This window comes from Pelmatolapia mariae, linkage group LG2, assembly GCF_036321145.2.
Source record: "Pelmatolapia mariae isolate MD_Pm_ZW linkage group LG2, Pm_UMD_F_2, whole genome shotgun sequence".
Taxonomy (NCBI): domain Eukaryota; kingdom Metazoa; phylum Chordata; class Actinopteri; order Cichliformes; family Cichlidae; genus Pelmatolapia; species Pelmatolapia mariae.
Genome location: NC_086228.1, coordinates 27057733 through 27071421, shown reverse-complemented (window position 1 = coordinate 27071421; position 13689 = coordinate 27057733). Strand labels below are relative to the sequence as shown.

At 43.0% G+C, this 13689-nt stretch overlaps 2 protein-coding genes across 48 annotated transcripts in view; both read left to right on the top strand.

Moving 5' to 3' along the window:
* The window catches only part of LOC134644348 (protocadherin gamma-C5-like), a 306637-nt gene that overhangs the window by 276878 nt on the left and 16070 nt on the right, over window positions 1-13689 (top strand). The window contains exon 1 of one of the 47 annotated variants that reach the window (XM_063497333.2): window positions 607-3243. The exons of 41 other annotated variants lie outside the window; for them this stretch is intronic. In XM_063497333.2, coding sequence (XP_063353403.1) covers window positions 733-3243 — 2511 coding nt within the window. In that variant the 5' untranslated portion in view covers window positions 607-732. Of the gene's footprint in view, window positions 1-606; window positions 3244-4030; window positions 6672-10851; window positions 13597-13689 lie in introns of those variants that run through there. 5 more of the 47 variants (XM_063497359.1, XM_063497376.1, XM_063497455.1 and 2 more) reach the window with 5 other exon arrangements.
* LOC134644603 (protocadherin gamma-C5-like) lies at window positions 7466-10236 on the top strand. The gene has a single exon (XM_063497692.1). It carries the CDS (start codon window positions 7765-7767, stop codon window positions 10234-10236), a length of 2472 nt encoding a protein of 823 aa, XP_063353762.1. The 5' UTR covers window positions 7466-7764.

Sequence of the window (13689 nt, the reverse complement as noted above, 5' to 3'; positions counted from 1 at the left end):
TTTGTTTTTTTTTGTTTTTCAAATTTCCTTAAGCAACACGCCATCATCATCACTTGCTCTGCTTAAATACTTTAAGCCAGCGAATTCAGACCTTATTCCTGCCTAATATATTTGCGATGTCAAGTTTAAATAAAAAACAGAAAGGGTTTGAGACTGAGTGTTTGTAAAGAAAGCATTTACTGGGTTTAGACTGCGTTTGTATATTGCTCTTCCTACTGTTGTTAGAATGACATTTCAGGACCACAGAAGCGGACAGCAACGCTTAATTTTTTACAAAGGAGCCAAACGTCTTTCATTTACTGCAAGCATTTTCACCCAAATCCTAAAAAAAACAAAGAGTTTTAATAGGAAGACAACTTTAATATTGTAGTTGTCAAAGCTTATTTACTCGCATGAAGATTAATGATAACGTGGATATTCTACCATCCCGTTATTCCTTTCACAAACTGTTACTTATTTATATAGAATTTTTCCCCATATGTGTCTGTGTCTTTAAAAGCACTCCTCACCTCCCTTATTACTGGGTAGCATAGATGAATTGTGTGCACCAATGAATCGTGCAAACATACAAAGGGATCTAGTCCCTCCCCCATCCACACACAGCACCCGAAACAGTTATATTGCAATGAGCTGGGTGAGGAGAAGCGATGCTCTTAACAGATTTAAATCACTTTTGTTCTTCTGTGAGCAGATTTTGGATATTTACCTTGGATTAAAATGTTGTAGCCATGGATGGTAAATTTCGTTTTTTTGTTTCCTTCTCTGGGAAATAATTATATCGTATCCGGGATGACAAAGACAATAGGATACCGAGACTGGAGATGGCAGGTGCTTTGGTGGCATCATTTCTTTCTCTTGTGGAGTACAATAGACGGACAAACTCGTTACAGCATACCAGAGGAGCTAAAACAGGGTTCTGTGGTAGGAAATCTTGCCAAAGATCTGGGTTTGGGACTGTCTGAGATTTTTGACCGTAAGCTGCGCGTCGCTTCTGAGGTTGGTGAGCAGTATTTCAGCGTGGATGCGGAGAAGGGCGAGCTGGTGGTGAATGACAGAATAGACAGAGAGGCTTTATGCGGACAAAGCGCCATCTGTGTGTTGACGTTGCAAGTGGTCATTGATAAACCTTTACAGTTGTACCGAGTGGAGGTGGAAATACAAGACATGAATGATAACTCCCCTACATTCCCATCTCCAGAAACAACATTGCAGATAGCAGAGTCGACAGCGGCAGGGGCACGTTTTCCTTTGGAGACCGCGCAAGATCTTGATGTCGGAGTGAATTCAGTGAGATCGTATAGTTTAAATAAAGATGATTTTTTTACTTTAAAGCTTAAAGATGTCTCCGGTGGAAGGAAGGTGCCAGAGTTAGTCCTCTCTAAATCCCTCGACAGAGAAAAAAAGCCTACACATCACCTCCAACTAACAGCTATAGACGGAGGAAACCCAGTGAAATCTGGGATGTCTCAGATAACCATAAATGTATTGGACATTAATGACAATTTCCCTGTTTTTGAGAAAAATGTTTACAAAGTCTCTGTAAGCGAAAATAGTGTGCAGGGTACACCCATTATTACACTGATAGCAAAGGATATTGATGAGGGTCTCAATGGAGAAATTGAGTATTCATTTGGGGGGCACACACCAGACAGTATCTTGTCTTTGTTTGATATTGATTTATTAACCGGGGAAATTAGTCTGACAGAGAGTTTAGATTTCGAATCAAATGCTAATTATGAAATAGATGTTTCCGCTAGAGACAAAGGGACTCCGAGAATGGAGGGGCATTGCTCTCTCCATATTGAAGTATTAGATGTTAACGATAATGCTCCAAATATATTTCTGACCTCCCAACCTAACCCTGTGCCTGAGGATGCACCAAGTGGGACTGTAGTAGCGTTAATCAGTGCAAGAGACATGGATTCCGGTGACAATGGTAAAGTGACACTGCAGCTCCTTAAGGGCTCTCTTTTTAAACTGAAACCCTCTTTTTCTAATAATTATGCACTGGTTACCAGCGGTCCTTTAGACCGAGAGAGTTCCTCAGAGTGTAATATAGAAATAACAGCTACTGATTTAGGGTCCCCTCCTCTGTCGACAAAAAAGACTATTAATGTCACTATCACTGATGTTAATGACAATGCTCCTGTATTCACTCAGAAAACCTATCATGTGTATTTAAAAGAGAATGGAGTACCAGGCTCTATCCTGTACTCAGTATCAGCATCTGACCTGGATTTTGGTGAAAACGCAAAGGTCTCTTACTCTATACTGGACTCTAAAGTGCAGGACGTTTCTGTCTCGTCGTATGTTTACATTAACTCAGATAACGGCAGCATCTACAGCATGCACTCGTTTGACTATGAGAAACTGAAGGTGTTTCAGATTCAGGTCCAGGCAAAGGATCAGGGCTCTCCGTCTCTCAGCAGCAACGCCACTGTCCATGTTTTTATCCTGGACCAGAACGACAATGCCCCCGCTGTTATTTACCCCTCCTCCGCTGCAATGGGCTCCCTCTCTCATCAGAGGATGCCTCGCTCCGCGAAAGCAGGTCACCTGGTTACCAAGGTGACAGCCGTGGACGCTGACTCGGGCCATAACGCCTGGATCTCCTACAGACTGGCGGAGGCCACAGACGCCTCTCTCTTCACTGTCAATCTGTACACAGGGGAGGTGAGGACTAAACGCGCTGTGTCCGAGCAGGACGACTCCTCTCAGAGGCTCCTTATAGAGATCAAGGACGACGGGGAACCGATCCAGTCCTCCACAGTCACGGTGTCCATCATGCTGGAGGGCGTCCTCCATGAGCCCATCTCAGACCTCCGACATAAAGCGGCCGAGCCCAGCAAGAAAACTGGGAGAATCACCCTTTATTTGATTCTCTCTCTGGCCTCGGTGTCCGTGCTGTCTCTGCTCACTTTCCTCATCTTAGCGGTTAAATGCATCAGGAACAGCAGGAGCAGCAGCACGTGCTGCATGAGACGGACCGACTCTGATGATTACAAGAACCCCAACAGAAACCTGCAGATTCAGCTCAACACTGATGGACCTATAAAGTACGTGGAGGTCCTGGGAGGAGACATGCTGTCTCAGAGTCAGTCCTTCAGGTCGTGTATATCTCCAATGTCAGAGTACAGCGATTTCACTCTGATTAAACCCAGCAGTACCACAGACTTTAAGGAGGTGATCAGTGTTCTGGATGCGTCTTTGCCCGACAGCACCTGGACCTTTGAGAGCCAGCAGGTGAGGCGAAAATTGAAGAAATAACCTGCACACACTTTTCATTATTGCTGTCATACATTTCTGAATTAATCTTTTAAAAAATATATAATTTTAAATGAAAATTTAACATCAAATTGGTTTCAAGTGACAGCAGTAATTTATTTTTCGTGTGTTTTGACTCTAGTATGATTAGGGGGAGAATAAATTGATACTATTGAACTGTGCCTGATATATTTTAAATGACACTGAAGTGCAACTTTGAAAACAAATCGATTTTTGTGGCTTAAAAAAAAGCTATTTAAAATATTGTTTAGAATAAGATTGTCGGAATTGCATCTAAAAATCTTATTAACTTTTTTTTTTTTTTTTACCAAAGCATGAGCTCGAAGTGATTTTTTTATATTCAAAATGTATCTTTTTTAAGCCTACCGACAATATATTTTATTGTGGTTTTTTTCTATAACATCACAGATGTACAATTTGTGAACTGATATTAAGCTGAACTGACAATGACATTTTATTTTTTATGTGGTCTTAATTCATTGCAGTAATCATTAGAAAACCTTTTGCCCTTTTAAATTAATATTCTTATTTATATTTATTTTTTATTTATATTTAATTTTCGAGAGAAAATTATCACACAGACCGGACTTGAACCTTCATTTGTACAGCTTCGCTTCTTGCAGTGTGTACTGGCTTCATGAATAGGCTTAGCTCTCTGTGATTGGATATTTAAACTGGATGCTGTGAACCAATAGCATACAGAACTGTACAAAGAGATCTACTCTATCCCCCATTCACTCGCATCACAGTAACCCTCACTGTGCTCGGAGGTGGAGAGGACATGCGCTTATCCAATGGCGTCCGGAATATATATTTTGTTACAAATAGCTTAAGGATTTTTCTATACAGTATCCATTCTGGTGATGGCTTTATATGCTGGGCTCTGTCGATGAATATTTGGATGGGAAATAATATATTCTAACGGACCAAGGATGACAAAAAGAATAGGATACCGAGACTGGAGATGGCAGGCGTTTTGGTGGCATCATTTCTTTCTCTTGTGGAGTACAATAGACGCACAGACTCGTTACAGCATACCAGAAGAACTAAAACAGGGCTCTGTGGTAGGAAATCTTGCCAAAGATCTGGGTTTGGCATTATCTGAAATTTATTATCTTAATCTGCGTGTAGCTTCTGAGACTGGTAAGCAGTATTTCAGCGTGGATGCGGGGAAGGGCGAGCTGGTGGTGAATGACAGAATAGACAGAGAGGTTTTATGTGGACAAAGCGCCCGCTGTGTGTTACCTTTACAAATTGTAACAGAGAATCCCTTGCAGCTGCATCGTATAGAAATAGAAGTAAGGGACATAAATGACAATTCTCCGGTTTTTATAACAGAGGAGAAATATTTAAAGATAGCAGAATCTACTGCCCCAGGCATTCGCTTCCCTTTAGACATCGCGCAGGATCAGGACGTTGGAAGTAATTCCGTTAAATCGTACACATTAAGTAAAAACGAGTGTTTTAGTTTGAAACTGAAAGAGTTGTCTGGCGACCGACAGGTTCCGGAGCTGGTCCTAGAGAAACCGCTTGACAGAGAGAAGCAAAGTGTACATCAGCTATTACTGACAGCGTTAGATGGAGGTAATCCTGTAAAAACTGGAACAACAAAAATCGTAGTTACTGTACTTGACATTAACGACAATGTTCCTGTTTTTAAAAAAACTTTGTACAATGTATCAGTACATGAAAATATTATTTTTGGTTCTGTACTCGTTAAAGTTGAAGCAGCAGACGCAGACGAGGGCGTTAATGGAGCGATTCAATACGCATTTGCTGAACACACACCAGAATCACTGTTATCTGTTTTTCAATTGAATCCAGACACAGGTGAAATTTCCTTGATAGGGCCTTTAGATTATGAAAGCAATGCAGTGCATGAAATACGTATTACTGCAAAAGACAAAGGTGTTCCTGAGATGGAGGGTCACTGCCGCGTGCAAATATTTGTCATAGACATGAATGATAATGCTCCAGAAATAGTGTTGACTTCAAAACCAAACCCAGTACGCGAGGATGCACCAAAAGGCACTGTTGTAGCATTAATCAGTGCACGAGACCTCGACTCTGGTAATAATGGAAAAGTTTCATTAGAATTAAAAAGTGGGCCTCCATTCACTTTGAAACCTTCATTTTCTGACAACTACGCACTCATGACAAGTGGTGTTTTAGACAGAGAACGTTTTTCAGAATATAATATTGAAATTACAGCCACTGATTCAGGCTCACCTCCCTTGACCAGTAAGAAATCTGTACTCGTCACTATCACTGATGTGAATGACAACCCTCCAATATTTGGTCAGCCTTCCTATGATGTGTATTTAAAAGAGAATGGAATACCAGGCTCTATCCTGTACTCAGTATCAGCATCTGACCTGGATTTTGGTGAAAACGCAAAGGTCTCTTACTCTATACTGGACTCTAAAGTGCAGGACGTTTCTGTCTCATCGTATGTTTACATTAACTCAGATAACGGCAGCATCTACAGCATGCACTCGTTTGACTATGAGAAACTGAAGGTGTTTCAGATTCAGGTCCAGGCAAAGGATCAGGGCTCTCCGTCTCTCAGCAGCAACGCCACTGTCCATGTTTTTATCCTGGACCAGAACGACAATGCCCCCGCTGTTATTTACCCCTCCTCCGCTGCCATGGGCTCCCTCTCTCATCAGAGGATGCCTCGCTCCGCGAAAGCGGGTCACCTGGTTACCAAGGTGACAGCCGTGGACGCTGACTCGGGCCATAACGCCTGGATCTCCTACAGACTGGCGGAGGCCACAGACGCCTCTCTCTTCACTGTCAATCTGTACACAGGGGAGGTGAGGACTAAACGCGCTGTGTCCGAGCAGGACGACTCCTCTCAGAGGCTGCTTATAGAGATCAAGGACGACGGGGAACCGATCCAGTCCTCCACAGTCACGGTGTCCATCATGCTGGAGGACGGCCTCCATGAGCCCATCTCAGACCTCCGACATAAAGCGGCCGAGCCCAGCAAGAAAACTGGGAGAATCACCCTTTATTTGATTCTCTCTCTGGCCTCGGTGTCCGTGCTGTCTCTGCTCACTTTCCTCATCTTAGCGGTTAAATGCATCAGGAACAGCAGGAGCAGCAGCACGTGCTGCATGAGACGGACTGACTCTGATGATTACAAGAACCCCAACAGAAACCTGCAGATTCAGCTCAACACTGATGGACCTATAAAGTACGTGGAGGTCCTGGGAGGAGACATGCTGTCTCAGAGTCAGTCTTTCAGGTCGTGTATGTCTCCAATGTCAGAGTACAGCGATTTCACTCTGATTAAACCCAGCAGCACCACAGACTTTAAGGAGGTGATCAGTGTCCTGGATGCTTCTTTGCCCGACAGCACCTGGACTTTTGAGAGCCAGCAGGTGAGAACAAAAAAAATAGTAGATCTAAGCTAAATGTTTTAGATCATTATTATTCTTATCGTCGTTTTTAAGTCACTTTGAAAAATCAGCGGTGTTTGTTAAATTCTTGAAATGTTGCTTTTTTGCACTGTGAAGATATTCTTTTTCAGTATAGATTTTTCTTTTCTATTAGGATTATTAAAACTGTGGTATCGAATCGGAATTTATTGCAACTTAACTTTCCGTTAAGGGTTATTACTATTGTCCTTTTAACTCGTGATCCATTAGCATTAAAACGCGCGTTCCCATTTCAATCGAAAACCACTTAATTTACTTTCCTGTCTGAATCACCCTAAAATAATAACGCCCTTTCAAAAAAATGTTGTGTTTTTTTTGTTTGTTGGTTGGTTTGTTTTTTGTTTTTGCGTCTGTATATTTTTTTTTCCTTCCACTCAGTCGTGATTTTTTTTCCATGAGTACTCTCTGAGGATCTTGAAATATTCACAATTGTTTCATTTTTCTCCGACATCTTTCTACTGTGATAGAAAATATCACAAACACTGAAAACTTAATGATGGCAACATACTTAAAGAATCGAATTATTTCTTATCACGATCTAGTTCGTTTGATAATGTTCTCTTCTCTCTGCGACAGCAGTATACAATAACGTAATGTAAAGTATTTATTTTCTATTACTTTGGAAACAGGGCATTTTTCGTGTCTTTCCACTCTATTGTGCTTGTATAACATCAATATGAATTCCCCTCTCTTGTTTGTATTGTGAGAGAGGTGGTGCAAAACACTAACAGCAATGTTAATGCTCCGTCATTGGATAGTATAGATGAATGCTCTGAACCAATGGCATACAGATCTCTACAAAGAGATCTACTCCATCCCCCATTCAGTCGCATCACAGTAACTCGCACAATGCTCCGAGATGGAGGTGGAGAGGAGATGTGCGTATACACAGATGTCCAAAATTTAGACCATTGTTATTAACGTGCATTCGTGGATTAATCTCTAGCATCATATCCATTCTGGCGCTGGAATTATTATCGAGGTGGTTATGTGAACAATATATCGATGGGAAATAACACATCTTAACGGATCGGGAATGACAAAGAGAATCAGACACCGGGACTGGAGATGGCTGGCGCTTTGGTGGCATCATTTCTTCGCTTTGTGGAGTACAATATACGCACAGACTCGTTACAGTATCCCAGAAGAATTAAAACAGGGCTCTGTGGTAGGAAATCTAGCCAAAGATCTGGGTTTGGGACTGTCAGACATTTTTGACCGTAAGCTGCGCGTCGCTTCTGAGGCTGGTAAGCAGTATTTCAGCGTGGATACGGGGAAGGGCGAGCTGGTGGTGAATGACAGAATAGACAGAGAGGCTTTATGTGGACAAAGCGCCAGCTGTGTGTTGCCTCTTCAAGTAGTAATAGAGAATCCACTACATCTATATCGTATAGAAGTGGAAATTAGAGACGTTAATGACAATGCACCGAAATTCCTTAGCAAAGAAAAACATTTGAAAATTGCGGAGTTGACAGCGGTGGGTGCGCGCTACCCTTTGGAGACAGCACAAGACCTCGATGTGGGTATTAATTCCCTAAAATCATACAGTCTTAGCAAAGATGAATGCTTTAGTTTAAAAATTAAAGAACTTGCGAATGGCAGAAAAGTACCGGAGCTTGTACTGGAAAAAACGCTTGACAGAGAAAAACAAGGTATTCATCAATTACTGTTAACAGCATTAGACGGAGGGAATCCTGTCAAAACGGGAACATCAAAGATCACAGTGACCGTTCTAGACAATAATGACAATGTTCCTGTTTTCAAAAAACCGTTATATAAAATTACGGTGCCTGAAAGCAGTCAAAGTGGCTTAATGCTCGCAAAGGTAGAAGCAACTGACCAAGACGAGGGTGTGAATGGAGAAATTGAATATTCATTTGCTGACCATACACCAGAGATATTGCGCTCTATTTTTCAGATCAACGCTGCAACAGGGGAAATTTTCCTTAAAGGAAAATTAGATTATGAAAACTTTGCAACTCACGAGTTAGATATAAGTGCAAAAGATAAAGGAATTCCTGAAATGGAAGGTCACTGTCGCGTACAGGTGGAGGTAATAGATATAAATGATAACTCTCCAGAAATTGTTCTGACTTCAAAACCGAGCCCAGTACCAGAAGATGCACCAAGTGGTACAGTAGTGGCTCTGCTTACAGCTCGAGACCTTGACTCCGGTGACAATGGTAAAGTGACATTAGGGCTCCCAAAGGGCTCTCCTTTTAAACTGAAACCCTCTTTTTCTGACAATTACGCACTGGTTACTGGCCGTAATTTAGACCGGGAGACATTCTCGGAGTATAATATCGAGATTACAGCCACTGACTCAGGCTCACCCTCTTTATCATCTAAGAAGACTATTAATGTCACTATCACTGATGTAAACGACAACCCCCCTGTGTTCTCGCAGCCCTCTTATAATGTGTATTTAAAAGAGAATGGGGTGCCAGGCTCTATCCTGTACTCAGTATCAGCATCTGACCTGGATTTTGGTGAAAACGCAAAGGTCTCTTACTCTATAATGGACTCTAAAGTGCAGGACGTTTCTGTCTCATCGTATGTTTACATTAACTCAGATAACGGCAGCATCTACAGCATGCACTCGTTTGACTATGAGAAACTGAAGGTGTTTCAGATTCAGGTCCAGGCAAAGGATCAGGGCTCTCCGTCTCTCAGCAGCAACGCCACTGTCCATGTTTTTATCCTGGACCAGAACGACAATGCCCCCGCTGTTATTTACCCCTCCTCCGCTGCAATGGGCTCCCTCTCTCATCAGAGGATGCCTCGCTCCGCGAAAGCGGGTCACCTGGTTACCAAGGTGACAGCCGTGGACGCTGACTCGGGCCATAACGCCTGGATCTCCTACAGACTGGCGGAGGCCACAGACGCCTCTCTCTTCACTGTCAATCTGTACACAGGGGAGGTGAGGACTAAACGCGCTGTGTCTGAGCAGGACGACTCCTCTCAGAGGCTCCTTATAGAGATCAAGGACGACGGGGAACCGATCCAGTCCTCCACAGTCACGGTGTCTATCACACTGGAGGACGGCCTCCATGAGCCCATCTCAGACCTCCGACATAAAGTGGCCGAGCCCAGCAAGAAAACTGGGAGAATTACCCTTTATTTGATTCTCTCTCTGGCCTCGGTGTCCGTGCTGTCTCTGCTCACTTTCCTCATCTTAGCGGTTAAATGCATCAGGAACAGCAGGAGCAGCAGCACGTGCTGCATGAGACGGACTGACTCTGATGATTACAAGAACCCCAACAGAAACCTGCAGATTCAGCTCAACACTGATGGACCTATAAAGTACGTGGAGGTCCTGGGAGGAGACATGCTGTCTCAGAGTCAGTCTTTCAGGTCCTGTATGTCTCCGATGTCAGAGTACAGCGATTTCACTCTGATTAAACCCAGCAGCACCACAGACTTTAAGGAGGTGATCAGTGTCCTGGATGCTTCTTTACCCGACAGCACCTGGACCTTTGAGAGCCAGCAGGTGAGCATAGAGTATTAAAAGATGTGACAAAAATAAATTTGAAATATCACTGGTTGTGCTCCAGCAGAATTAAAATTATTGCTTTTTTGTGTAAAATCATAACGAGAACTCAAAATCGACTGCAATTATAAAGAACTTGTTATATATTTAAATTAAAGCACTAAATTTAAATTTATTTTTAAATATCCGATCACTTAACTTTTAAGTTATTTCCATAAGTTGTGGTCCTCGGCTGGCTTTATCATTCACCACTGTGTGCCTGATAGTGTGCAGGTTTTCGAGTTGACCGTTTCAGCACCGCTCAAGTGGACAGCGACTCCCACATAGGCCACGCTAATCGATTTTGAAATAAAAAAGGTTTTTTTGACATTTCCTCAAGACGGTAACAAATAACAAAACCTAAATATTTATATGACATATTTATCTGTTAGTAGATGTTTTATCTTTGTTTTGTTTTACATTTTCCAGAATTATTGATCTTCCCACAGACATCCTAAATTTGTCTCAATAAATCGAATGTTGTGACTAATATGTTCTATGATGAAAATACTGTGATATTATAAGAAGTTTCAGGTGTTTTCAATCCTTCTATCATGGCAGTGCAAAAGCCTTATTGTGTCTTTAACGATGCTGCACCGTTGCATTCTCATTGGATGTCAGCGATGGATGCTGTGCACCAATAGCATTTAGAACTGTACAAAGAGATCTACTCTCTCCCCCATGCAGCTTCAGCCATCACAATGCTCAGAGAGGATAGAGAGTAGGCAAATGGTTCATACACTTGGAGTATAAGGTTAAATCTTAATCATATCTTTAGCTATAAAAACGTATCATTCCAATGGGATATGTCGCGCTTTTGGAATACGGATTTTGGCTTTATGGGCTCCGTTCTTTGTGGATATTGTGTTTTTTGTTAAATCAGGGATGACAAAGAGAAAGGAATATCGAGACTGGAGATGGCAGGCGCTTTGGTGGCATCATTTCTTCCTCTTGTGGACTACAGTAAACGCACAGACTCGTTACAGCATCCATGAGGAGCTAAAACAGGGCTCTGTGGTAGGAAATCTTGCCAAAGATCTGGGTTTGGGACTTTCGGACATTTATGACCGTAAATTGCGCGTTGCCTCTGAGGCTGGAGAGCAGTATTTCAGCGTGGATGCGGGGAAGGGCGAGCTGGTGGTGAATGACAGAATAGACAGAGAGGCTTTATGTGGACAAAGCGCCAGCTGTGTGTTGCCTTTGCAGGTGGTCATTGAAGATCCGTTACAGTTACATCGAATTGAGGTGGAAATACGAGATATTAATGACAATTCTCCACGTTTTCTTTCAAATGAATTGTCTTTAAACATAGCCGAGTCAGCAGCAGTGGGACTACGCTTTCCTTTGGAGAGCGCATCTGACCCAGACGTTGGAAGCAATTCCCTCAAATCATACACACTCAGTAAAAATGAATGTTGTTCCCTTAGAATAAAAGAAATCGAGGGTGGGAAGACCGTCCCGGAACTTGTATTAGAAAAGCCTCTAGATCGAGAGAAAAAATCAGTCCACAAAATATTACTAACAGCATTAGATGGGGGAAACCCAGTAAGATCCGGAACCACACAAATAACCATAAGCGTTCTTGACAATAATGACAATATTCCGGTTTTTGAAAAGAATCTTTATAAAGTGTCCCTGGGTGAAAAAAGTGTACAAGGAACGGTTGTTATTCAGCCCAAAGCGTCAGATGCAGATGAAGGTTTAAATGGCGAAATAACATTCTCGTTTGGCTCTCGGACGCCAGACTTGGTGTTGTCGATCTTTGATATTAACCCTTCAACCGGTGAAATCATTCTGAAAGGGGAGTTAGATTATGAAACTGCCAAGTCATATGACATTGACGTGACTGCAAAAGATAAAGGTAGTCCTCAGATGGAGGGTCACTGCCGCGTGCAGGTTGATATTACTGATTTCAATGATAATACTCCTGAAATCGTTTTCACCTCTAAGCCCAAGCCAGTGCGTGAAGACGCACCAAGTGGGACAGTTGTGGCTTTGATCAGTGCGCGAGACCTCGACTCTGCTAATAACGGTAAAGTAACATTGCAAATTACCAAGGGGACCCCTTTTGATTTGAAACCTTCTTTTTCTAACAATTATGCGCTGGTTACCAGTGGGACTTTAGACAGAGAACGTTTTTCAGAATATAATATTGAAATTACAGCCACTGATTCTGGCTCTCCTCCCTTGACCAGTAAGAAAACTGTACTCATCACTATAACTGATGTTAATGACAATGCTCCTGTATTTACTCAGAAAATCTATGATGTGTATTTAAAAGAGAATGGAGTACCAGGCTCTATCCTGTACTCAGTATCAGCATCTGACCTGGATTTTGGTGAAAACGCAAAGGTCTCTTACTCTATACTGGACTCTAAAGTGCAGGACGTTTCTGTCTCATCGTATGTTTACATTAACTCAGATAACGGCAGCATCTACAGCATGCACTCGTTTGACTATGAGAAACTGAAGGTGTTTCAGATTCAGGTCCAGGCAAAGGATCAGGGCTCTCCGTCTCTCAGCAGCAACGCCACTGTCCATGTTTTTATCCTGGACCAGAACGACAATGCCCCCGCTGTTATTTACCCCTCCTCCGCTGCAATGGGCTCCCTCTCCCATCAGAGGATGCCTCGCTCCGCGAAAGCGGGTCACCTGGTTACCAAGGTGACAGCCGTGGACGCTGACTCGGGCCATAACGCCTGGATCTCCTACAGACTGGCGGAGGCCACAGACGCCTCTCTCTTCACTGTCAATCTGTACACAGGGGAGGTGAGGACTAAACGCGCTGTGTCCGAGCAGGACGACTCCTCTCAGAGGCTCCTTATAGAGATCAAGGACGACGGGGAACCGATCCAGTCCTCCACAGTCACGGTGTCCATCATACTGGAGGACGGCCTCCATGAGCCCATCTCAGACCGCCGAAACAAAGCAGCCGAGCCCAGCAAGAAAACTGGGAGAATCACCCTTTATTTGATTCTCTCTCTGGCCTCGGTGTCCGTGCTGTCTCTGCTCACTTTCCTCATCTTAGCGGTTAAATGCATCAGGAACAGCAGGAGCAGCAGCACGTGCTGCATGAGACGGACTGACTCTGATGATTACAAGAACCCCAACAGAAACCTGCAGATTCAGCTCAACACTGATGGACCTATAAAGTACGTGGAGGTCCTGGGAGGAGACATGCTGTCTCAGAGTCAGTCCTTCAGGTCCTGTATGTCTCCAATGTCAGAGTACAGCGATTTCACTCTGATTAAACCCAGCAGCACCACAGACTTTAAGGAGGTGATCAGTGTCCTGGATGCTTCTTTACCCGACAGCACCTGGACCTTTGAGAGCCAGCAGGTGAGGACAAAATCCGAAGGGAACTCAGTAAAATTATATCCCTAACCCTGAATTTAAAATTAACGTATCCTGATTTTTTTTATCCTGATTTTC

Coding starts and splice junctions, on each gene's coding strand:
- LOC134644603 (XM_063497692.1), top strand. CDS start 7,765: ATGACAAAGAGAATCAGACACCGGGACTGGAGATGGCTGGCGCTTTGG.